Raw genomic sequence first — 27,054 nt, 5'->3', positions numbered from 1 at the left:
TGTATAATAATAATAATAATAATAATAATAATAATCTGCACACTGGGGTGAAAAAATAGATTCCATAATGAAATGCTTCTTACTTCTAACATTAAAAAAACAATAACAACAATTTTTTGTTAACTAACATTAACAAAGATTAATTAATGCTTTGAAAATATGCTAGTTAACCATATTAGCTAATGTTAACAAATGACACATTATTGGATTATTGAATAATCCTAAACAATGCAGTTTTTAAAGTATTTTTGAAGTATTTTGTCTTTCTAGCTACTTTGTATAGGTTTCTATGTAAGTACTGATACTTCTCAGTGGCTTGAGGCTGGCATTTTGTGTTTGTGTGAAAGTTGAAGCGTTTGTAATATGTCAGTAAGAAAAGGGCAAGAGGTAGCAGTGCGTGTTTGTGGCTTTTTTTTATGTTTTTATCCTCTGGATATTAAAGCTGGCACATTCTGTACATTCATATCCAGCTTATGTGGTCTGGTGAAATACAGTATGTACTAATGTACAAAGTTCTCATTTGTTTTAGCAAACACAAATGACCCCGGACCACTAAACTAGTCATAAGGGGCCATTTTTTAAATGGAAATGTTTACATCATCTGAAAGCTGAATACATAAGCTTTCCACTGATGCCTTTAAAGCTACCAAAATTAATATTACTAATCAAAACACATGTTATATGACATATTAATGCTATGAAATGTGCATTTTAGTTAAGCATTTATTATCTATTTATTATTTAATATTATTTGTATTTATTCAATTTTGACTCATATAATGTATTGTTGTCTATTGCTATAAATATACCCATGCAACTTATGACTGGTTTTGTTCTCCAGGGTCACAAAAGCAAAAAAAAAAAATTGTCTTTCTCCACAACTTAAATATGCAGTGTGCAGAAATGCACACACTCACACCTGCTCGGTTCTATTTCTGCTTGTTTCGGGCCTGTGCTGGTTTATAAATAGATGATAATAACAATTCTATTCTTCCGTAGCTCTCCCTTTGTCTCACTTTGGGAGTTACTGTATGTGTGTGAAACATGCACACAAACATATTCAAGTGTTCAAGCATTCTGCTCATCTATCCTACAGCCTTTAAGAACTGAAATTAACTCAAAATAGAGAGCTTGGATGAACTAAAATAGTGATAAAGGTGTCACACTCACTCACATAAAAATAGAAACTTTTAAATTTTAAAGTGGCGATCATATTTTTTGTTTCTGTGAAAGGCAAAGCATTGTGGGAGTAGGAGGATCCGGTGAACTTCAGACAGTGCTAGGGTGGCGTCTCTTATATGCTCCTTTAATTTGCAATGGCACCCTGCTAAATATAATGTCCACAAAATATAATTTCAGTTCAGGCCATTTCTACCGTCCTTTTCTCTACACCACATTTTTAGCAGTTGGAATTTTTTGCTCAAACCATGGGTGAAATTTTAAGTGTAGTTAGGCATTGCCTGGGTTATTGCCGAACCGCGCAGAATAGTTTACCCCAAAATAAAAAATTGTTTTATGATTTACTAATCTTAATGTTTTGGACAGTAAAGGTTTATGTTTTTAAAAAAGTGTAACGTATAAAATTTGTTGATTTGTATTTATTTATTCTGTAAACAAAATTATTGATGATAGAAATGTAATTATTGTCAATGTATTATTGTTATTTATTTTATTTTAGTTAAGAATGCAGTTGTTTTATCTTGCGAGAAAAGAGTTGCCAGGCTGGAAAAAAAAAAATAGGAGGGGCAGACACAAAGATGAGAGACAGAGATTTGAAAAGAGTGATGAATCTGATGAGTCAGTTTGAAACCACACATATCTCTCACATTCATTCTCTCTGGCATGTCTGAATGCAGTCGCTAAATTTCTGAAGAGTGAGGAATAAAGGCTAGATAAAGATTCCACAAAGTAAAGGCAATTTCCCTGTTAATGCTGCATAAGTTTTTCCTTGTGAGTCAGACGCACACCACACTGTTCTACAGATCCAGACAAGAAAGGCTGTGGAGACTATGATCGGCATATTCCATACTTTTTACATTGTGTATGTTTCGATGTTTCAGGATTCTCAGCTCTTGAGACATTATGGAATAGCATAACGTGCACTAATTGTACAATTCAAAATATTTTTTACTTTTTATCTACATTATATAGGGAGGTTTGTGTGTTACAATGCAGGGACTGGGATGAACAGGAATTCAAACTTCTAAGCTTTCAGCAAAATTTTCCATTTTGAACCCAAAACATGTATGTCCACTAAGTTTTTAAAATGTTATTACTACATTTTTTTAGCCAATCCTAGGCATGAATGGCCGATCAGGGGTGCTTACTGTAGATTAGTTAGAACCCACTCAGTATCCACAAAACACTGAGCGAGTTTGTGTTTTTCCTCTCATTATATCAAACTGAACGTAGATGCAATGCAAATATGAGATTCATTGTGCAGTAGATGAGTTTTCATGCAAGTGAGCTCAGTCAGCCCTGTAATAAAGGGAGAGCCCTTTGCTTGTTTTCTATTATCTAGTCATAATTTTAAGGAAAAGGTATCATGTTTCAGTGTTTCAAAGTTTCAGAACTGACAAACTCAATTAATTGTGGCAACGAACCAATTAAATTTATTCTGTTAGTCACGCATAATTATTATGATGACAGCAACATAAACAAAAATAAGAAAAACAAGTCATTTTTTTCGTGCATCAAAAAAGCACCTTTTCCACCCCTGATGAGTTTACATCTCTGAATGAATAGACTGGTTATCACTACAATTATTTTTTGTATGCAAAGAAAAAATAACGAAGACAAAGAAGACACAGTGGAGATGAATTGTTGGATAAACTATGTATTTACACACACACACACACACACACAAACATATATTTCTCTTACTTGACTTGCTATATTAAATAACCAACATCATGTAACACTGTGCTATTTGCAAGGTTTTTTTTAAGTATACATTATGTTGAACATAGCCTGCAATAGTAATTAAAATCAGAATAGTGATCCGTAACCACTAAACTAGTCCATTCCATTGTAAACAGCTTAATTATAATCATAAAACATCCACTGACTTCTTGCTTTCGTGAATACAGTGGTCTCCATTGAGGCTTTGTCGTAATTTTAAAAGAACTGGCAAAAGGAAGCGAACGTGACTTTCTTTTGAGTTCTAAGGCAGGAAGCTTCAGAGAGGACCATAGCCTCGTTTGATCTCAATAAGAGCTCCTCACACAATAGAGGGTCTTGCTCTGTTTAAAAGCTACTGTTGCACCTTTGCGCCTAGGAGCGCGCGCGCGTGCGTGCGTGCGTGCGCGCGAGGGAAGAGACGAGGATCAGGGACGCCTGTTGATGGGGCTTGTTGGAATTACCATAGCAGAACGGACTCATTGTCTTCCCCTTTCACAACATCATGTCCCACAATAGCGGCTTTCAAACGGCCCCACTACTTAATGAAGACCTCTAATGATATGCTAACGGCGCGCCGTTTTAATTACAGTTTAAAGTAGTTAAGTACCAAACACTGTCTTGCAGCCAAATGAGCAGTTTTCCAACTCACTCTCACTTTTGGTTGATTTTGATTCCGCCATAAAAAAGAAAAGAAAAAAACGACTCCGCAGCCTTCAGACTGATTTATAATAAGCTGAACTGGCGATTTTAGTCAGCTTTAAAATACAATTTAATCGGTGGTTCAGTGAAGAGATAGGCTATGTTTATCTCTATTTTTAATTAATGTGGTATTAGTTAACAGGCTGATAGCGTACACTACAGTCACAGTGTTGCTGATTTAGTTCAGTTACTTCAGTAAGACAAAGACTGAGTCGGTTCTTTTAAAACGCAGTTTTACTGTCATTTCATACATTGGCTGAACCGACATTTTCTACTTTGTGTCACTGGTTTTATTGCGCGCGCAAATTCTCTGTGGCGAAAGTCTCGGGTATGAAGAGTCACATCAGCAAAGCAGGCTTTTGGAAATTGAATAGTAGCTCCACCTCCCCGTCCAAAGCAGCCAAAGCCCACCTGAGGCTGTCCTGGGCGGGGAGGTGGAGCTTTCCGCCAGCCTCCCATTCCTAAACAGTGAATCAGTCTGTTCATTCACATTCACACGCGGGCCGGCCAGTTCACAGGCGCTTCGAACACAGCTCTCTCCGGTGGAGTGAGGAATTTCCCCCCCCCTGAGCAGACAGGAAAGGAAATCAGTCATGGATTTATTTTTTTTGGTCTTCGGGCCTTCTATAAACGTTATTTAGTTACTTTTTTTTCTTTCAATTATTGTTATTTATGTGTTTTTGCGAATTCGCGTCTTATTGGAATACCACGCGAGCTTCGATGTGATGTTGGAATAAAACGAAGAGGACTCGTGAAGCATATCGCAGCGGGACTTGATCGATTTATAGAAAACACAACATGATCCTTACCCGTAAGTAACCTAAAAGGCATTATTTGATAATAGGCTAATACGTTTTTGTCTACTGAGTATCATTAGATGGAATGCTGCTGATTCAATACATAAATGATACTGCATCCTAAACGCAATAATTTGCTTGATTTACTTGACACTGATAACAGGCTGCAAGTAATAATATTATATTGACGAGCTAAATTACAGTTGTTTATGATGGAAGTTGTACTAATGCAAGGTTTGGTGTCAGTGATAACCATCCTACAAATTTCAGTTAGCCTAACCGATCTTCAGTCGTCTGAGAGAAGTTATCAAACTGTATTTTGTATTTAAACGTAACATTTTGCTTGTGACTTTTCAACTTGTAGCTGTGTCTGTTTTTGTGTGTTGTAGCTTTTGGTTGCCGGTTCGAAGCCTGCAGAATAAAAGCGCAACCGTTACAGGGACGTTTGTAATAGCACCGCTTTCCAGCAATGAACGAACATCGTAAAAATATTACTGATTGCCATTTGAGAGTGAATTTAGAGCACACATAGACTACAGTGCGATCGGTGGAATGTAACTTTTAACAGGTTAAGATGCAGGCTAGAAGCGGACACGTTTCGTTAAATATGCTCTTTAACCCTCTTATGATTTAGTTATTCCACTTCAGATTTTCGGCTCTTCCTAAAGTTTAGCGTTTAAGAGCGCACTTACGCGCTTATAGCGCGTGAGATAGTTCACGCGCAACACCGGCGCTCCGGGCTGTCTGATAAGTAATCTCTCCTCGCGCTCCCGAATCCCGTCACGTCTCCGTTGGTTTTACGTGGGATTTCGCATAGTTTGGAGATAAGATTTTTCATTCGGTCTGAGCGCAGAGAGTTGGGGGGAAGTTTTGCTATAATCTGGCATTGCCGAAGAGCGCGTGCAGAGCGTGCCGTTCTCCTCTGAAGAGGCGCGTTTGTGAATCGTTTCTCGTGTTGAAGAGGTGGGAGTTTTAACTGTATACAGTGTTTTCAAACGGAGCTTAAGTAGCCACGTTTAGATTATAAATTCAAGTTAAGTGAGCCTAAATGCAAACTAAATGGTCTGATTTACACCATAGCAACAGTTTGCCTTTTTTAGGATCAGTATAAGCGAACACCTACATTTTAAGACTTATATTTATTTTTTTTTTCTCTTTATTTATAGATCACAAATCAAACCGTATCTCACTTTATCTCACTAGACTAAATATAACTAAAGCAATACACACTGTTTTATTTAAAACATTTTATGGTTAGCTAGTTCACTGTAAAAAATATTGTATATAGCACATAACTTTAAACAAAAACTTTTGTTGAGTTGCAGAATTTATGTCGGACTGTATGCTGAGCTCAGAGCGTTACAAAAAAAAGCAGTATTTTAAAGGATAAGTTATGTTGTTGTTGGAGGTTTGGTGTCTTTTTCTATCCATGCAGAGGTTGATAAACTTAGGGTCGTGCTAACTCCAGGTGATAAGGCAGTAAGCAGGTCAGTAAGGAGTCAAAGAAAGGAATGTCATGCTTAAAATATGCAGCTTTGAAGCTGACATACATGCATGATAATCTACAGTAATGGTTTTTGGTGAGCATGATGGGCTAAAATACAAATACAGAGCCTTAAGACTCAAACACATTTTCTTAAACAATTAAACACTCCGTATGGCTCTAAATCAACTGAAACCCTCATATAAAAACTTGTAGTGTGGGCAGGTTTAAGGCCACAAATTTCCTTTCTTGCCTTCAGGAGACATTATGATTGCTAGGTTTTAGTCTATGTAAGGCACTTAACTAGTTGCTCTTGCTTTAGGATCTGTTGGCACATAAGAAGCCCTCTGTCATATTAGAAGAGGGTCTCTCTTTCTTCACCTTTTTAAGTAATCTTTTGATCATAGATGGAATGGATAGGGTGGCATATCAGTGACCGTATCTAATCATCTGACCTGAGATCAGCCTTGCGTTACACAAAGTGGCCAGTCACTAGACCTGGCCAAGCTGGCTCCAGGTCAGCGATAGCTAATGTTTAAATCTGTCAAAAAGTTTGAGACAGACATAAATGGACCCATCTGGCCAAAGTGTGTGTAGGTGGCTGGGATAGTGGTGTTGAGTGACTGTGGTGATGGGGTAACCGTATGATCCCGTGTTTGTGACCAGATGGAGGGGATCTTCTCTATTTCAGAGATACCCGACTCTGCCTCTCTACCCCCATATGTCTGTAGAAGGCCATGCCAAAATATGATATGCATGATCCTCAACAAATAAAGTATGACTGCTCTTGATCTGCAGATTTAAAGTGTATGTGTGGAAAAGCTGGAAAATAAAGAGCTCAGTGTCTAGGACAAATGGGACATCAGGTCACATGCATCGCTGATAAAATTTATCCTAGTTCCTCTCAAAGACAAGGTATTGATGTTTGTGTGCTATTCATTTGAAACAGGGCTTCTTTAATTAGAATAGGGCTATTTACAGCTTCAAAGGCTTTCATTTAACCCACATACACTTGAAACCAAGCTATACAATTAATTTGGATTCATATCTGAATATAAATATTATTTATCAACATTGATTCCATGAAGAACCTTTAATATTCATGTTTTTTCCTCAAATGCACAATAGCTTCTACATAGCGGGGAGAGTTCTTGAGAGTATTAAAGTTTTTAAAGCTGAAAAAGGGGGAATTTGACAATTTATCAGATTTGAAAGATTCTTTGGGGAACCTAAGATGGTTTTTCTACAACACTGTTGAGAAAACACCCTTTTGGAAGCTTTATAGCAGCAAGATCTGTCTACATAAACTCGCTTGCGCACATACATGCATTCATACACAGCGGTTCCATCTCCTCCCTCCCATGCTGAGGAACCATCGGCCAGCGATTGTGAGAACTTCCTTTGACAGGAAAGAGAGGAAGAGGAGGACAGAGAAGAGAGGAGGAAGAAGAGAGGGAGGAGGAAGGGTAATTTTAGAAGAGGCAAAAAAAGTTCATCTAGCAGGAATTCAACTTTGTCCAGGTTAATGGGACTTTCTCCCAAGAGATTATGTCTGTCCTTCTGTCTCCGGGTCAGGAGGCTGTAGTCTGCCTCTTTGTCTTGTCTGTCTTTTTTATTTCCCACCTCTCTTATCAACATAATTCAAAATTTCATTCACTTGATACAAACGTAAGCATTAGGTGGAGTGCATACTGTACGCTTTGATAAAAGGAGAAAACATACAAAGGCGCGTGTTTCTGTGACAGATGCTGCCCAGACATCCTGTGTGCTCGACTCAGGTCACCATTGCAGAGGTCGCAGGTCATGCATTCACTAGAAGGCTGGCACCAAGATATGAAGCAGATGGATTGTAGATTTAGGCTGATAGAAAGAGGAAGAGAGATGGGAGGAGGCTGTAATGACTGTTGGTTCCCTTTTTAAAACAATAAATCAAAACTGTATGATGAAAGAATGTAGGTTTTAGTGAAAAGAAGTTTTGTTTTGTTCTGGTACAGCCCAAATCCAGCAAAAGCTTATAGATAGATAGATAGATCTGTTTGACTATGAATAACCAGGGAAAAAACATATCAACTTTTTAACTTAGATTCCTAATGACGTCACTTTTTTCCATAACGACTATTTATATTAGTAACTGTTGCTAAATTCATTTAGGTGACCTATGACTTGCGTAATAATTAACATCTATGAAATACTGAGATGTGCAGGCCTTCTGGGATATTTTTTTGGCTTGGAAGCAAGCTATGTGTCATTAAGAAGAAAAAGTGCTAAGAACACCCAACTCTGTGAAGTAATACTGACGTCAGTCTGGCTTTCAACACAATGTTAGTTAAGTTACCCAATCTGACATGTTTGTATCTAAAATTTATAGTTTCCTTTCTATATAAATGCATGCACCGTACAATCAAGAAAGAATCAAAGGCTGTTTACTTTACTTGGGAGGTTCAACCTATTTTACATTCTCTCTGAGGTCGAATGTTGGACATTCCGTGTGTGTGTTACAGGATGTAAGGCGTTCTCTGTGTTTGTGTTGGCGCTGAAGGCCTCCATTATCTGGCCTTGAACAAAAGGAGGTGTGTCCTCCAAAGTGTCCATGGCAACCCTGGAATGAGCCGCTCTTATTGGCTTCCCGTCGGCCTCGGAAAGGGAAGGGAAGTGTGGTCGCCGCCTGGCGTGGGGATCCGCACAGACTTGTGGGGAGAACACAGGATGCGATGTGCTCACACAAACACGAACTCTATGCTTGCCACCCATATTCGAACCTTAAGCACGGATGCGTGTATTGCTGCGAATGCTGAGAGGACGAAAAACAGCCTGTCAACAGCCTGAGCTCATCTGAGTGACATCCAGCAGTGTTAGAGAGTGTGAAACAACTGCTCAAGTGTGTTTATACTTATCTATCTTCATAAAGAAGATCAGTGTACAGCTTAGTGTCCTTAGTGAGTTTACCTCTTAAAAACACATAAAAAAGTCTCAAATCAGATCTTTCTTGAAATATCTTTTCTTAGAGCACGTTCTTAAAGTAACACCATAATCTCTATTAATGATGAGTTGATTCAAGTGTGTTTAAATAGGAAGACTTTGAAAATGCGTACCTTCCAGAAAAGGGTTGGGAGACACTGTCTCAGACATTTCTTCTGAGCAAAGACCCTAGTAATCTCAGACGTCTCTGCATGATTTTTGAGATGCCGTCTCTGGCTAGCAAGCCTTACTCACAATTGGTGTCAGACAGACAACCGTGTGATAGCAGCCCATTGTAATCAGGTGCCAATGAAAGGAAAAGCCAGTCGGTGAGACACAGCCGTGGAGCCTGTGTGTGTCTCTGTGTCTCTCCATCATTTACATTTAAATGCATACATTCTTGCAGCTGGATGGTCTTCAGTGGTGCCTAGCCACTGCAAACACACACATACAATCTATACAAGCACACTCACACAGGAAGCCACAGCCCTCATTACAGTCCATTCCAGAAAAGTGTATCATTATTTTAAGTGTAGGACATTCCTCAAAGTTCACAAACTCAAAATTCTGTCATTTGCTTGAAAGGAATCCCATCATGTGCATTTGGATTTCTAAAATAGATGTGAGATACAGTTGCGTGTGTGCAGTTGAGATTTCTTCTGTTATTTTTTCACTGCTGTTCTTGCTGTCAAACCATGTTCCTCTCCAGCTTTCTTCTTCTCTTTCCACCGGGAGAGGACCTCCCTTATCGCGTGCCTTTGTTTTTGTCATGTGTGCCGTCACTCTCACGCTTGTTCGAGTGGGGAGTTACGTATCTCTGCTAGTAGAGACAGAGTCTGCGTCCTTTCCTCTGGGCAAAGTCTTTTTACGCACGTCTTTCTCTCACGTCTCTTTCACTTGGCGCCTCCTAATCCCCGGCCTCCTTTTCTTTCTGTTGAAGTGACGGGGAACCTATCACAGGTGGTCTTTCAGTTGTGCAAGGCATCATCCTAATCATTGCAATTAGAATAATTGGAATTTTAGGAGTCGGGAATGTGCGCAATTAGCTGTTGAGAAAAGCGAGAGGTCCCTCTCTGCTGATTACAACCTATTGTGTAATTGTGTTGATTCTGCTTGTAATAGATCATAGCAGTGCCAGTGGAGAGCCGCATCAGCTGTGTTACACCTTTAGAGGGTGCTAACAGGGTCTCTGCAGCACTTGAACACAAATCTAAAAGACTTTTGATGCTTTTTATTAAAGGGCCTTAAACAACAGAAAAGTCCCCCTGGAGCAACCTGAGGTTGAATGCCTCGCTTAAGGGCACAATGCATATCAGAAATGATGCCTGCGATCTCAGTAACTTGGCAGTTCCTGCGTCATGCCTGCTTGAGTTCAGTTCAGCAATCTTTGAGATCTTTATCTGCCCATTCACCATCACATAGGTCAATAAACAAAACACTTGTCATATTAACTTTCTGGGACTGTTGCAGAGCTTTTAAAATATTCTGGATTTGTAGTTTTATACCATACCTTGGTTTTATATTTTTTGGTTTTGTGTTTACACAGAGCAAGTGTTGCTAGTCAAGTAATCATCTTAAGTGTCAGGATCGCAGTTAAACTACTAATTCTGACACCGTTCTGTGTGAAACAACGCGTGGAACTCTAGAAAGAGTCAAGATGCCTTCAATGGTGTTTGCCATTTGGCATGTGGTGTCTAAAGGGCCATTCAAAGATAATGGACAGGGATGTGGCACCTCTCCACCGCCCCAACAACCATTCTGACTGCGTTGGATGGCCACTTAGCACTGCTGTCCCAAACGTTACACTATAGCACCATGTTGAAAAGTCAAGATGACCAGCACTCAGAATGGAATCACATGAGAAGGCGGAGTGTTTCCACTCAAAGATTTGATTATGAATGCTTCACATAAGGCTTTCTGTTTAATGTTGTCATAAATTTCAATCTCTTTCTCTTTCTTACAGAAATTGAGGCGAAGGAGGCGTGTACATGGCTAAGGGCTGCAGGTTTTCCACAGTATGCTCAGCTTTATGAAGGTACGACCGAAGCACATTAAGTTTCAGTGGAGATGATACTTTAACAAATGCATTATGTCATTTTTATTATCTCTCAATCTCCTCGCCATCAGCCATACTATTAAGCAGCACCTAAGGTATGTTAATGATTAGGAGGAGGTGACATTATCTTTTTATATATAAAAACTAACCACCATATACAACACAGAATCAAATATCAGATAACAACACACCTCAGGTGTCCGACGTTACACACTTTTGACCTACTGACTTCTACCGGTGTGACATGTGAAAGGGGTGTGTTATCAGTATCAGAAATCTAAGTTGTGTGACCAGCCTGTCATGATTGCCCCACTATAGATAAGAGAGAGCCAGTACAGTAAGGTAAAGGTCTTCGGGAAGACAATAAAATAATCTTGTTATCCCTAGCTCACTAGTACAGACTCAGGTACACACAATTTGTGAAGTTGTTTGACCTTGAAAATTTAATAGAGTGAATTTTCCCCCCAAAATAAATAAATAAATAATGAACATTTCAGTTATTAAAGACTCGGTTAATAAAGACAGTCTGGGTTCTCTACGGGTTGCTGACTGCCTATTGTGACTTCAACACCCCCTTCCTACGCACACACCTCCCACTGTTGAGCGTTGCAGTATTGCAGCTGTGTTTGTTTGGTTGGCTAAGACGTACTTCCTCTACCTTTTCAACACCGGAGGAGGGGAGGTTTGTGTGTGAGAGTGTGTGTGCATGATAGAGGGCAGGCACACATTCCACTTGCTGCCAACAGCCCCCCTTCTACACGTCAATACACTTCAACATGTTTATTGGGTCTTCGTTTGTATTAAATTTCTCTTTTAATTTAGTTCTGTCTTCTGCTTTCTCAGACGGTCAATTCCCAATTGAGATTTCCTCAGTTACCCGAGATCATGACTTCTTGGACCAAGATGCCATAGAAGCCTTGTGCAGGTGAGACACTCGTATTTAGGCGAATATAATTTGGGCTCAAGATACGTCGAATTAAGATAATTTACAGGGACAGTTATATATTTTATCCTCAAAGTATAGCTGCAAAACCTCTAAAACCATTATGTGTTGTATTATCATTATGTGGTTTGATGACAAGAAAATTTTCCATTTTTTTTTTTTTTTTTTTGCACTGTCAGGCTTTTACAATTAGCTGATTTGGATCATATTCAGAGTTCGTTTCTATAAATAGACTAATTTTCTTAAAATAATTTCAAGAAAAAAAAATAGAAAGTGAAGGACTCTGTGTCTTCACTAAGAGAAAGGTCCATCAGAGACCAGCTGGAGCTCACAGACATCTGGAGGTCATTTTCTGGTGCCAGCCCCCCTGATGCAGACAAACACACATTCCCCCTAACTCGGGGTCACATGACACCAACCAGGTGGCTTCTGGGATAAGCTTTCCATCTCTTTTGTTGTATTGTTGTCGCCGCTCCAGATTTCTACCTCCTTTTTTCTTTTCTTCCTTTTTTATTCCCTGTCCGTCTGTCTTCCTCCTTAATCTGAAGTTTATCCCTCAGCAGCTCATTGTCGGGCTTGGCTCCCACCTCTCTCATCCTCTTCTCATCTCTTTCTGTCTCCATCTATCTCAGTCTGTATCTCTATCTCTTGCTTATCCCCTCTCCACCCCCTCTTCTCTATCTGTCTCTCTCCAAGGTTTTGACTCTGGCAAAGTCTGTTTGTAGGCTAATGACTGGATTTAGCCTTTGTTTGCGACCCCATGGTTCTTTTCAAAGTATCTGCTTGAAAAACGACTGTCACTGTTTCACTAATTTATCTGTATGTGTGTTTATTGCAGGAGACTAAACACCCTAAACAAGTGTGCTCTTATGAGATTAGAGATCACCCCTCAGAGAAAAAGAGTAAGTGTTCTCTGTATTTTGCTAAATCATTTCTGCTATCCTCTTGTGTTCTTTTGTCCAGTAAAAGATCCTAAATGTGTGCAACTCGTGTTTACTTTCTGTGTCAGTTAATTAGAAGGAAGGTCTTGTTTTCTCATCATTTTCAAGGCCCAGGGCAGTGCAGAATGGCTTTTATGTCCAAATAAAGGGCTTCGTTAGCTCCCATCCTTCTGATTTTCTTAACTCCTGTTTGTCATGTTTTTCTCACCATACACATCCTAAACCCCCCCTCCATACCATAAAAGGAAGAGAATGCACACTCTGCCGGTCTGTTGTTGGTCACTCTGTCAGCATGGTTTAAGAATGAGAGTGTATAGACTAAGACTGCCCCAGAGCAATGGCTCAAACTACATACAGGTCGAGAATGCAACAACAAACAATCCAACTATGTAATCACAACAGGGAGCTTAGGAAGATAACCGTCATGTCTGACTGCAGCTTCTTTTTCTGCTCTTAAAACTTATAAGTCTGAACAATGGCAGCCTTGTCAAGTGTGTGTCCTGTTAAGAAAGCTGATGACCCTTTAGTGTCATCTTGTGTTGATGGAGTCAAAGGTAGAGGTCAGGAGATGACTTGAGGAAGTGATCTGCCCTTTTCAAACATACAAGCAGAAACCATCCTTGGAATGCATTGATCTGTTCAGGTGGCCTCTGTAGGGTCCTTCTCTGTTTCTTGTCTTCCTGTCCATGAAGCTTATTTTAAAGTGAAAACAGTCTTTTTGAATTAATAGCGGATTTTCTGGTGGGTAGTGAAGAAAAGTTGCGCACCAGGTCTTCGTTCTTTCTGATCAAAGGCTTGCCCTCAGGGGCTATAAAATAACAACCCACGTTTTACGGTCTTTCGTCACCTCTGTTATTATGAACCGTGAAGGAGACACCTCTGGATCCCGCGACCCCCTGTTAACCAGCCAACTAGTTTTCCTTTTACTGATTTGTCAGGGATCCAGGACCATAAGTCCATTTTTACAGCTAAACTGATATCAACTAACTGAGCTAGGAGTGTAAAATGATAAACCGGTTCTATATTCTAGTATTAATTAATTCCCTAATCTCTTCAGGAAATTACATAATTATTAACTATTAACTATTTTAACAGGCTGTGAAATCTAATTAGTGATAGAAATCTGGCATTGTAGTACAGACAAGTATCTCTCAAATATTTTCACCTCCCGTCCAACCCATTTGTCCAGAAGTTCCATTATAGGAATGGTTCTCCAGGCTTGTTTAAGGTGACTGCATTGATGGGGGATGGGACCAGACCTGCCCTCTCAGGCTGGGGTGTGAACCCTGAGAGCTGGCCTGGAATTTTGTGTCCACCACCCCCTTCCTTCCATCCCTACCACCCTCAGGGAGGAGATAGATTAACCCGAGTAAAGCGGAGAGGGGGAATGGTGAACATGTGACTGTGCTGTGACATGGCTAAGCCAACCACAATGAAAAGCTTTTTCCTTTAGCGGTCTCTGGTTTTCTGCATATGACATTTTATCAAGCCCAAGAGGCTTGTAAAAATGAGCAAACTGATTTTCCTCACAATGCTAGATTCATGAAGTGAGGGAATGAATCAGATCAATTTTACTCAAAAACAACATGCTTTGATGCAGTTTTAGGTTTAGCATTATTTGCCTTTACTTATTTTGAACGTGACATCAAGACTTAAGACATTAGTGTGCTTGGCTGCTTTGATATTAAAAGCATTGCTATAACTCTCTTACATATTATTTCAGAGTGAAGACTCTGATGAGGATGAGCCATGTGCTATCAGTGGCCGTTGGACTTTCCAGCGGGACAGCAAGCGCTGGTCTCGCCTGGACCAGCTGGACCTGGACGTATTCTCCCCTCCAGCTGGAGACACTGGTTCCTTCACTCCCTTCTTATCCCCAGATGATCATTTTAACAGAGGAACCCTTCTAAAAGAAGGAGTTAATGCTAGCGCAGAGAGTGTCTTAACAGATCTTAGTGAGCAGCCAGAAGTAGGCTCTCTGCACAGTGCTGGTAGCGGAAGTCGAGGAGGATCCCTGAGTACCACTGTGCTATCCAGCCCTGCTACAACCATCTCCAATGCTAACACAGCCACCACGACGAGGGCAAGCTCAGTTGCTAGCGTTTGCTCCTCCGGAACATCAGGTGCCAATGAAGACTCCCTGTCTGATGGACTTCCATCACCCCTGGAACGCAGCACCTTTGCATTCGATGTAAAACCAAGCTTCATAAGCAATGGTGCTGAAAAAAGCACACGTTCAAGAGCAAAGAGTTTCTTGAAGCGCATGGAAAGCTTGCGGTTACGCACCAGTAGCAATGCAGCCTCCAAGCGTAAAAAGAAGAGTGTAGCTGGGCAAGGTAGGCTGGAGATCAGTGGGCCTGTGTTGAAAGAGGGTCTTGATGAAGACAAACTGCGACGCCTTAACTGTGTGGACATTGCAACTTTGGATTGCAATGCGAACCGAAACCGAAGCATCACATATTCAACTCAGACGAGTAGTGGGAGTGCAGGGAGTAGCCAATCAGAGGCCAGCAGTGGTAGTGCCGTAAGTACACCCAGTCCAGTCTCTCGAGCTCGTAGTCACAGCACAGCAGCTGGGTCCACCAAAAGAGGTGGGATGTACCTGGAAGGCTTTGACCCATTTAATTTTGTTGTGCTGCAACCTTCGGAAGACCAAGAAGGGCAGAGGAATCACCAGACCCAAAGTAAGAAAATGGAGCCCAGCTCAACTGCAGAGAACAATCGACGCAACCGTCAGAGTTCAGATAACACACGTATGGAAGAAGAAAAGAGTCGAGAAGAGGAAGGAGGTGTAATCTTCTTCTATTTGCCTGAAGGCCACAAGCCTGGCACTTTTCCTAAAGCACTTGCGGACGGGGGATCTTTTCGTGGTGGGGACAACTTAAGTCGGCGTCCACCCCGGAGGGGCTCTGCTGCCTCACTAGACAGTCGAATGAGTGTCTATGATAATGTTCCTTTCTCGGAAGTAGGAGATGATGATGATGAAGCAGAAGGCGAAGAGGAGTCCAAACTTGAGGACGTGTTGGAGCGAGTCAGTGGCCTGCAGCGACTGGTCAATGCCTGGTCAGAAACAGGAACTGGAGAAGAAGAAGAGGATGAAGAGGAAGAGGAAGGGGATTCAGATTCAGCCCTTGATTCTGCATCTCCTTGTCCATCATCCCCACTGCAGAATCGCTTAGAAGAGACAGAGAATGGCAGTGACCAGGACAGCACTGGAAACCCATTGGCAGAAAGGGATGAGACACTCAGCTCACGTGAAAGATGCGACTCTGGTGTGGGAGCATCACTTTCACGAGGCAACAGGTGAAACTCACGCACGCACACACACACACTTTTAAGTGTAAGTAGTGAGTAGAGACAAAGATGTATTTTTTTATGGAAGTTCTACCAGAACCGTTCCTGTAGTAATTTAGAGCTTTGGCAAAACTTAATGCAAAACTATCATGCCAAAAAAGCATGCTGAATTATTGGACAGGGAGGTTGAGAAGGAGTGAGAGAGCATGTTAGAACGGCTCACCTTACATAACAAAGGATACTTGAAGGATACGGAATCCCAATGGAATGTACCACAGGAATTCTAACAGCCCCCACCTGGTGATAGAGGTCTTAATTAATCCCTGTTATCTGCAGCTGATCCTTAGCTTGTGTTCATCTGTATATACAAAATATATGCAAGTCAAGATAGATATTCTTTCAAGTTTGGACCGTGTACTTATGAGTATGTGTGTGTAGTGTTACTGTTATAAATTCTGTGTGGTTCATGTCTTGCATTTTATAAACAATAATTTATATTAGTCCGTAATATCTATGTTTTGAACATTTTGTGATTGTTTGAGCTCGGTTAGGTGTAACATTTATATGAACGTTTATGTTGCAGACCTCAGAAACTGCGCTGGCCAAGTTTCCAGAGCTCCCACAGGCCAAGTCTGTCATCAACAGTACTACAAGTTGGATGTCAGTCAGTTCTGCAGATGAACCTCCTTCAGAAATACAGCCTGCTCAAACTTACTGCTCTACTGGAGAGATATACACCCACCAACAAGCACGGCTTCAGCTGGTGAGGACTCAAACCAACATGAAAACACACAAAATTAAGTTTACATTCTTTCTTTACTGCTTTCCCCTTTTCCCACTTCTCCACTGGGAGTTGGTTATGTCAGAGCCCCTCATTACAGAGCTGTGGCTCCCTGTTCCTGTTATTAGTGTTTACACACACACAACTGCAAGTCAGCACATATATAAATATGAGAGGTTTTAATATGTGAAACCGGTGTACATCATGTTAGTGGCAAGCCTGGTATTTTGCACCTCGGAGATATTCACATAAGCACAGACGTGCATACACACAACATCGGTCGGAAAGACAAACAACCTGACACACAGTTGTCCACACGTGTGTTCGTTCCCTTTTATTCCTCCAGCTCAAAGCCATTGTCTTTTGTCTCAGTGTTTATCCTTTTGCCTGTAAAGGTGGAAACGGCTTTTAGTGGTTTTCCCATTAATTATCTACACACTTACAAACTGGCATCCTGTTGACACATGCTGCTCATATGTAGCAGCCTATACCTCTAATCACTTACAACCAAGTTTGAAATCTGAACTGTTTTTGCTAGTTATGTATGGAATATTTGCTCTGTATAACCTGACATTAAATTTGTAATGTGCGATGTTACACAGTAAAGAAATTAAAGTAGCAATACTACCTACTTTTAAACAATTTGTAATGTTTATAATGTCACTTTGCACACTGTTTGTAATGTCACTTTGCATTTATTTTTTCATTCTGTGTCCTTTTCAGGGCTGTTCCTAAGTTTATGAAGCGAATCAAGGTTCGAGACTATAAGGACAGGAGTGTGTTTGGCGTTCCACTGCAGGTGATAGTTCAAAGGAGCGGACAGCCCCTGCCTCAGAGTATTCAGCAAGCCATGCGTTGCCTACGGAGCCAATGCCTCGACCAGGTGAGAAATGACAAATGTGCACATATGCAACTATGCACGTCCAAACGTGTACTTGAAAGCTTAAAGTGACTACATAAACACGTCATAGCATACCTAACTTTTGTTCAGTAATATATTCAATCTCATACAGAAAAACTAAAATCTGATTTTGTTAGTCAAAAAAAGAAATACAAATGTCTGGTCAAGGTCATAACCTAGTTAAATGATCCCTATTTAAACAGCTGCTTAGTTACATGGTCCCTGTTGTGTGGTTGCATGGTCCCTGTTGCTACATGCAACAGCGCCATATTTAAGCACAAGACATCTGTTGTTTTATCACCACATACTTGCGTTCAACACTCAGTCTAAGTTTGCATGTAGCACAATAACAATAAAAGCCTGAATGTTCTGCTTCCATATATCTACTAGTTACATATTACCAAAGTTAGCCACATGGTTGACATTCCATTCCAAGGGTGTTTAAGAGAAAGCGAGTGATCTATGGACTATAGACAGATCTCTCTCTCTGGTGTTAGATTAAAAAAAAAAAAAAAAAAAAAAAACTACTTGGCAATTTACATAATAGTTACACTTTTAGACTTTTCCAGTCTTCGTAACTGGGTTATGTAAGAAGCGGTAGGGAGTTTTCCTAAAGATGTCCTTCCTGTGTTTGGAAAACTCGCAGTCACACCGGTAATCCATCTATTTAGCTGTCAGCTTGGAAAAAAAAGAATGAGAATGCAAATGAATTGTTAAAATAGAATAAATAATCTAAATAGCCTGTAATTACAGACTTTTTACAATTAATCTTCAACTTCAAAACATAATAACGCATAGTAAGTGTTTAAACTATTAATACTAAATGTCTAAGCATCTTTTTCTCCAGGTTGGGCTATTTAGGAAATCAGGGGTGAAGTCACGTATCCAAGCCCTTCGCCAAATGAACGAGTCATGCGGAGCTGGTGGGACCGGAGTCAACTACGAGGGCCAATCAGCTTATGACGTGGCCGACATGCTAAAGCAGTATTTCCGAGACCTTCCAGAGCCTCTGCTTACCAGCAAACTCTCTGATACCTTTCTGCAGATATATCAATGTAAGAACATGCATAGAATTTACCTTTCAGGTGTTTTGTAGAAGACCACACACTTGCACTGACATATTCCTGTACAAAATGTACTCACAAACAATGATATCTTGGCTTTTGAAACAAGAACACACGCACACATTAAACGAAAATGGCATTTCATATCCAGAGGGCAGCTACACAAAGACTGTACTATACTGTAGATGCTTGTTCTTGGATAGGTGAATCATTCCGAAAGGGTAGAGAAATCTAAACAAGTTCAGGAAATAGCTGTCAAATGACGTTTTAGCAACTATAAATCAGAATGTGAATCAGTGCCAACACCGAGTTGTAACACACAAGCGACCTGGTGTGTACTTGCCACAGCTATTTCACAGCACACACACTCTCTAATATGTGTTTGTGTGTGTCCTCACCTCAGATATCACAATCTTGAACAACTCCAAACATGTACATCATTTTGGTAAACCTTTCATAAACTAGTGTGTAAAAGTTGCCAAGTTACATGTTTATGACATTTTATTTATTTTGAAGCTTCATTTATTTAAATTTAGTCATGCAGTGTTTTAAAGAAATGCAAATTAAATATAGTAATATATTGTATAGATTTAAGAGCTCTGTCAGCCATGTGTCACAAATTCCTCCATTTGTAGTGAACAAAACATGATATTATATTCATACTGTAATGTTATGGTACATCGTCCTTGCTTGAACAGACCAAAATAGAGACAAGATGTCTTCTACCTCACATTAACTCCACAATAACCCCAGTCTTTCAGGAACATCGTTTGATTAAAGTGGTTTGTTACCACAACCAAAATTACGGAGAAAACAACCAGCACAAATATGTTCTCTCAGAGACTATAGCTGACCTCAACCAAAAGGGAGGTCTCGGCATCCCACACAGAAAAGCAAGGGTTTATGTGTGCCTGTTTTGTGCTCACACAGGGTCTTTCATTCCCATGGGCGAAAATAACAGAAATCATCTGATGAACACTCACACACACAATTCCATACATGACATTTCAGTTTACGTCAATCCATCCTTTGCTCTTCAAAAGCTGCTTTTCTTCAATGGCACATTACAATACATCGATATGCTGAAAATAAAAATACTTCTGTCTGTCCATTTGGTTCATATTGTTGATTTCTGAAGTTTAAACACCCCTCCCTGATCTGGACTAACTCCCTTCCTTCCTTCTCTGAATGACATAATGAAAAAGAATAGTGTTGTGGCTTTACTGATTGTATTTTAATAGTATGTTTTTAGATTAAAAATCAATTATAAAACAAATTAAATAATAATAAATGCATATAAAATAACAACATTAATCAATGATACATTTAAAATTATTTAAAATATTATACAATTTAAAAAAAAAACATTTGTATGTTTCATTGTATTTTTTGCAAAATATGGTAAATATTTAGTTGTAAAGTACTACAGCATCATATATCTGTACCACCGTGTTTGGAGTAAACTAATGAAACTCCTCTGTCGGTTTCAGATGTTCCCAAAGAGCAGCGTTTGCAGGCGGTCAGGGCCGCAGTATTGCTGTTACCAGACGAGAACCGTGAAGCCCTGCAAACTTTGCTGTGCTTCCTGAGTGATGTAACGGCCAACGTGGGTGAGAACCAGATGACCTGCACTAACCTGGCCGTGTGCTTGGCCCCCTCTCTCTTCCACCTCAACACACTGCGGAGAGAGAGCTCCTCACCCAGGTGTGTGTTAACACACTTCACATAGATCCACTCATCTTTTTAATTGCAAAGTGCTTGGGGTGCCATCATGTTTGGCATGCGGCTACTTCAAACCCTTAAACCAAGTAATTATACTCTATCTTGCTTGAATAACCACCGCATAAAAACAGGAAACTAGGAAAGAATATGTTTTAAAAAAAAGAGTAAGTGGCTTATGTAAGGCTTTTAATGCCTGCTGCACTTGAAAATGTAGCATTAAATTTGAGTTTGATAATTTAGAGATTAGATTAGAGCTTGCATCATTTTTTTTTACTTTATCCATTTATCCCTTTGCATGTGTTTTTTCTTATCACAGGGTCATGAACAGAAAGAACACTCTGGGAAAGCCAGACCAAAGGGACTTGAATGAGAACCTGGCGGCCACACACGGCTTAGCCCATATGATACAGGAGTGCAGAAAACTCTTTCTGGTAAGCATGAGTACATTTTGTACAGCATAAACACAAACAATTCGCTTCAGTTTCGAGAAAAAAAGCAAACAAAATCTCTCATCCATCTCTCACGCACGACAACGTTATCAAAACGCTGTTCAAACTAGTGGTCTTATCGCTCTGCACCAGATGTGTGTCTCTGTCATATGCAGCTCAGCTACAAAGACAAATACATTTGCTCACGCTACGGCACATCTGTTACAAAAACAGCTACCAAGAACCTGAATTTATTTAGAGATTAATGCTGTGTTGCGCAATGACCAATCCCTTCTAATTACCCATACAATCACGCAGAAACATACAAAAACAGAACAGAATTAGCAGCCATGGTTACAGATAGCAGTGTTGTTTTCTATGAATACAGCAAGATTTTTCTAGTACATATAACAATAATGAACAAATGTGTTGCCACTTTTTATCACGTAACCTTAACTACTGTGCACTTACATTTAAATTTCATATTTATTGATTACATACATGTTTTTCCATTGCACTCATTTTTTTTTATAAATACCTACATGTAGTAACAAAAGTATTTCGCAATACGTTACACTATACATTGTACTTATTTGTAATGCAAGTACGTAGTAGTTAAGGCAGCCTAATATAAAATGTAACAAGAAATGACAGGTGAGACATATCTTAGGATCTCTTTTAGATATATTATTGTCTATTTAATGAAAACCACCACCAACACAATGTGACATTTCTCATGCTGCTTCTTTAGTTTTTTACATGCGGTGATTTGTGGAAAACCTTTAGTGAATATATAGCTAACCCCTGGCCACCAGTTTATTACATATTAACACCAAGTTTGTCATGAACAACAATTTTACGATGTATACACATTCATCGACACTCGTTTTTCACGTTTGGTACCTATTCATAGGCCAGGAAGGAAGCTCTTAACTGGATAAGTGTAAAATAATGAAAGTCAGCAGAAGTTGAACAACATCAGAAATTCAATTTAGCATCATCCACAAAGCAGCATTGTGTCGTAATGTTCACCTACACACTTGCGCTTATTGTTATACCATATGCCACTGCTTTCCCTGAGCAGACCGTAATAAACTTTATGATTAGTTTGAGTTGATTATGTGGAGCCATTAACACAAGAAAATAACTCAATCTCTGCCTATTACCAAAAGTTATTTTCTTCCTAATGGGCTATTTATAGAGAGCAAGTAATTCAAAATGAGAAACGGAAAGATAGCATCTTGTATTAAAGGTCTTCCGCCCTTAAATCTAATGCGGAAAGTCTGGTCGCGCTCTATCCATCAGACTAATGCTTTTTGCAGAATGAAGATAAGTTTATCTGAACAAACGCTGGAAAGGGACAAGCGCTATATGACATGATAAACATCGTCAGTCAGGCAGGAAAAAGGACAGCCAGCAGGACAGGACACGCACAAGAGCACTCACAGTGGATAAGGGCAGAACGCTGGACAAGATACACACAAACAGGATGAGCCGCTTCCAGTGAGGAATGAATCACTCTTGTCACTTCTCTTCCTTTCACATTCAATTCACCCACACCAAAAGCAGTTTTAACACGCAATGTTCTGATTTAACAGAATTAATGTATTATTTTTTACGGTTTTGAGACTTACAAAATTAGTAAACTACAACAATATAATCATGATTTGCCATTTGAGTAATGTAATAATGAGCTTACAATGTTCATTTTGTTGGTTGCTCCCATTGGGGAAGCTAATGCTAATGTTAATTTGCATGTTATGAACTAGTCATGAGTTTGGGTTTTAATTAATTTTGTTCTCTAATGCGTCCCTGCTGAAAAGATTAGCTTGCGTATCTTGTCTTTTGTGAGCTGGACCCTAAATGGGATGTTGGTATGCCGTTTTCTTAACTAGCAAGGCTTTTCATCATAAAGATCATAGGTGGCACAACGTTTTCAACTAGAAATTTAAAACTTTTTATGTGTTTGTGACATATGCGCGTACTTTAATCTTCAAAAACAAAGGAAAAACACTCCTGTTTTTAGTACACTGTTATCATGTAAACACACATTTAGATTTTAAAGGGACAGTTCACCCAAAAATGAAAATTCTGTCATTAATCAACCACACTCATGTCGTAACTCATGTCGACTCATGTCATGAGTTTTTTCTGGCAATGCAATAGACAGCAATGCAACTACCACATTTAAGGCCCAAAAAAGTAGTAAGGACATTGTTAAAATAGTCCATTTGATAATCAAATAAAACTACAAAAATAACTTTATTGCTCTTTAATATTTATTTCAATCTTCGACAAACATTCATGACAGTACCTCGATGAATGGTTTGGATTTTTCGTTACTACCTTTTTGGGCCCTAAATGTGATAGTTGCATAGCTGGCATTTTTGTGTTATAAATATGAACGAAGGTCTTACAGGTTTGAAATGACATGACATGAGTAAGTAATCAATGGCATCATTTTCGCTCTTGGGTAAACTAACCCTTTAACATTATGGTTATGCTGTCCTACCATCCAGGCCAGTACCAAACTAGCATAAACCAGCCTGGACCAACAATTAATAAAAATGTATTGCTTATTTTCAATTGTATCTTCTTTACGTTTCAGATCCCAGAGGAAATGTCCCGCTGTAGGAACTCTTACGTGGAGCAGGGCTTGAGTCCCATGCGGATGGAGGTATTGGTGGAAGACTGCGGTTCTTGTAGCTACCAAAGTCTCCTCAAAGACAGTATTGATGTCCTGCTTAAAGAAGCCAAGGAGAAGTTCAAGGGTTACGACAGCTGCTCAACTCCAGAAAACGCTGAGCTTGCGTATAAAAAGGTAAGGAAACTGTATAAATGCACACCCTATTCGAGTCACTTGGACGCAGGTTCTGATATTTCTATATCATGTTCATGCTCTCTTCCTTCCTTTGCTCACTTTCTTGCTTGTGCCTAATGGAAAAGCTGTGTCGTTTTTCCTCACATCGCTTTTTTTTCGTGTGAAAGTATCTTTTCCCAGCTCTGTTTTGGCCTAGAGCCCACGATGACATCAGTTCGGCAGTTGTCCTAGCACTTCACATTGGCCAAAACACACTTGTGTTCACTCAGCCCAGTTCTCTTGTCCTTGGACAGTGTTTCATGGTCCCATAAAACAGGGCTGTCCAATCTTGCTCTTGTACGGTTATCCAACAGAATTAGCTCAAATCATTATTAAACAAATCTGAAAGTTAATCTTTAGGATTACTTCAAAACTTGTGTGTTGAGGCAGGTTGGAGCTAAATGCAGGAACAGGATTGGACTCCCCTACCATGAAGTTATATCATGCCACATGAACAGAAGTAACAAGATTGTTGTGCTTGAACTGTTAATGACCACAGAGTCGTGTTCTTTCATTATAGGTTCAGGATGGGTCGTCTCTACGGCAGTGGAAGGTGTGCGTGGATGTTCCTGCATCAGCCGAGGAGATACTGCAGCGGATTCTGCGGGAGCAAGAACGCTGGGACGAGGATCTGTTAGAGTGTCGAATCGTGGAGACATTGGAACATAACATGGAAGTCTATCAGTATGCCAGGAACTCAATGCCGCCCCATCCGCCAAGAGACCATGTGGTGCTCAGGTGATTACAAACACTAAGCCTTCCTAAAGTCTCTTTTTTTTAAATTGTACAATCGTACCTTAAATTGAAAACATGAAAGATTTTGTTTATGCTTATGAAAATCCTAAGAATGTTTTTGTGTTGTGTTTCAGATCGTGGGTGACAGACTTGCCCAAGGGAGTGTGTGCTTTGGTGTGTGTGTCGGTGGATCACGAGAGTGCAGCGGTTCTGGGTGTTCGTGCTAACGTCCTGACCTCTCGCTATTACATCGAACCCTGCGGACCCAACAAGAGTCGACTCACGCACATTTCCAGAATAGACTGCAGGTAAGAGCTGCACGGGAATCTCAGTCTCTTCAGAATGAATGCATTCTATATTTAAATGTTTTATTTGACGTTTAAATTTAAATAAATTAATATCCAGTTGAATATATATTCTGTAGAACAGAAAATGGCAATAAAGATGGAAACATGGTTCGTGTATTTAAAAATTGATTTCCATCTCTGTTGCAACAGTTTTGGAAGTGTCTAAAATGAAGTTATTGGTGTCTAGTGATAAGTTTTTGGCTCAAACTTTTAACTAAATTATGTAATCACGTATTTTTCTCTTTTCTTTTAGGGGCCGTTGCCCTGAATGGTACAATAAGCTGTATGGTCACCTGTGTGCTGCAGAAGTGGTGCGGATACGAGACTCCTTTACCTGCCTGGACAAATAAACACACACACACACACACACGGTTGAGGTTTCATGTCACCTCTTAACAAACTCTGATGTCGGAGAGGTTAACTCCCTTAACGATCTGAGCCCTTATGTGATACGGATGGACCACTGTGCCGAAATTAACAAGCTACATAGGTCAAAGCTCTTGCCATTCTGATGGCCATCAAATGACAAGCCTTAAAGACTGGAAATGGGCGTTCCTGCTGCTATGACATCATCATCACTGACGTCGCGACCTTGTTACTGATCATGTCATAGGGTGACTACATGAAACGGGAGGTGTTTTGCTTCTGAGAAGCAAGAATGTATGTGTATTTCTGAATGACTGTGGAAGTGAGCCTATGTATAGTGTGTATTTGTGTGTGTTATTGACAAATGAGACATATTCCATGCACTCGCACCCCCTGCAATATAGTGTTTATACCTATTTCTGTGCGCGTCACTGCCACGTAGTTACACAAATATCTGCAAAGCTGTGTACGGCTCTTTCATCGGATCAATGGATGGACTGACATGTTTGTCTATAGACAAGACGGTAGGTGGTGGCTGGCTCACCTTTAAAAGGAAGAGAGGAAATGTGTGAAAGAAGAAAAGACTAGTGCATGTAGCCACTTAAACAGCACAGAAGGCTCCAACAGCACCAAAACCAAAGCTGAGACCAATACAACGTGGACCAATTATACACCCCAGGATTCAACACAGGACTCCAAAGAAGAACACAATACAGTTTACTCATCCCGAGGCCTGTGATTGGTCGAGATCAATGATGCAACCCAATAAAATTCATTTGAGCTCCATGGTCTCGGCCGTCTACCATCTTGAGCCCTGGGTATATACTGAAAGGATAGGAAAAGCTTTTTATTTTGGGTTGGATGTTCAGGTTTTTGTCAAGAGGATGATGGAGAATGTATGCGGAGAAGTGATATTCGTTTGTTTGTCAGTGTTAACCAGAAATGAAGTAAAAGTCTAAAATAGTAACAAAGCTTGCATTTACACTTAACCATAGCCAGGCTAGCGGTCACATCATCAGAGTAGGAGCGCTGAACAGATTTCTTTCTGAGTCCAGCACTCTTATCGAGGTGCTTTATGATTGTCGGCCCTGGGTTTGATGTCTTGATTTATTGCTACTTACATGCCTGTCAATGGCAGTGTATCATAAATGTTTGTAAATTAAATATATGCTGCCAAATCGAGAATAACGCATGACAATGACAATGTAATTTAAACCTCTCTGTATTTATATCACTCATATCGTGTTTTTGTATGTATCTTATTTTATTGTAAATGTTACACCCTAAGTTACATAAAGGAGAAAGTTGTTTATCTTTTTTATTATTAATGTTATTTCTGTACAGATTAATCATGGTCAAAATGCACTATTAAATGTATTAAAAAAGCTTCCATCTCTGATGTTTTTGTGTGTACCTTATCTAAGGTTTTTTACTGCATAATTTTTTACTGCATAATTTAATTTATAAAAACTTTGTCATTTTATTAAGCCATTAATAAAGCCTTAATGGGCTGCTTATTAATAGTTAGTTGCAAAATTTAGGTTTTGGGTGGGATTAGGATGTAGAATATGGTCGTGCAGAATATGTGCTTTAAAAAACTGCCATATAATGTAACAAATATGTTATAAAAGGAATGCTAATAGGCAACTAGAAACAAAGTGAAAATTGTTCAGCGCTTACATTATTAATAGCTAATTAAACTTGTAATAAAACAAAGTGAACAGTAAACTAATTAGCACTATTAAACCAAAAAATTATTATTTTACACTTCATACACA

The 27,054-nt window shown here is 39.7% G+C and overlaps 1 protein-coding gene across 3 annotated transcripts in view; it reads left to right on the top strand.

The window, feature by feature from the left end:
• Positions 1 to 26,668, top strand: part of dlc1 (DLC1 Rho GTPase activating protein) — an 89,488-nt gene extending 62,820 nt beyond the window's left edge. For 2 of the 3 annotated variants that reach the window (XM_043235917.1, XM_043235923.1), the window contains exons 6-18: positions 10,802 to 10,873; positions 11,738 to 11,819; positions 12,676 to 12,739; positions 14,502 to 16,081; positions 16,656 to 16,835; positions 17,577 to 17,736; positions 18,602 to 18,809; positions 20,309 to 20,522; positions 20,857 to 20,971; positions 23,577 to 23,789; positions 24,349 to 24,566; positions 24,698 to 24,871; positions 25,164 to 26,668. In XM_043235917.1, coding sequence (XP_043091852.1) covers positions 10,802 to 10,873; positions 11,738 to 11,819; positions 12,676 to 12,739; positions 14,502 to 16,081; positions 16,656 to 16,835; positions 17,577 to 17,736; positions 18,602 to 18,809; positions 20,309 to 20,522; positions 20,857 to 20,971; positions 23,577 to 23,789; positions 24,349 to 24,566; positions 24,698 to 24,871; positions 25,164 to 25,260 — 3,377 coding nt within the window. In that variant the 3' untranslated portion in view covers positions 25,261 to 26,668. Of the gene's footprint in view, positions 1 to 4,093; positions 4,412 to 10,801; positions 10,874 to 11,737; positions 11,820 to 12,675; positions 12,740 to 14,501; positions 16,082 to 16,655; positions 16,836 to 17,576; positions 17,737 to 18,601; positions 18,810 to 20,308; positions 20,523 to 20,856; positions 20,972 to 23,576; positions 23,790 to 24,348; positions 24,567 to 24,697; positions 24,872 to 25,163 lie in introns of those variants that run through there. The other variant, XM_043235931.1, reaches the window with a different exon arrangement.
• The last annotated feature ends 386 nt before the right edge of the window (positions 26,669 to 27,054 follow it).

This window comes from Puntigrus tetrazona, chromosome 1 (assembly GCF_018831695.1).
Source record: "Puntigrus tetrazona isolate hp1 chromosome 1, ASM1883169v1, whole genome shotgun sequence".
NCBI classification, from domain to species: Eukaryota; Metazoa; Chordata; class Actinopteri; order Cypriniformes; family Cyprinidae; genus Puntigrus; species Puntigrus tetrazona.
Note: the sequence above shows the minus strand (reverse complement) of the source record. Positions and strands in the feature narration are given on the sequence as shown.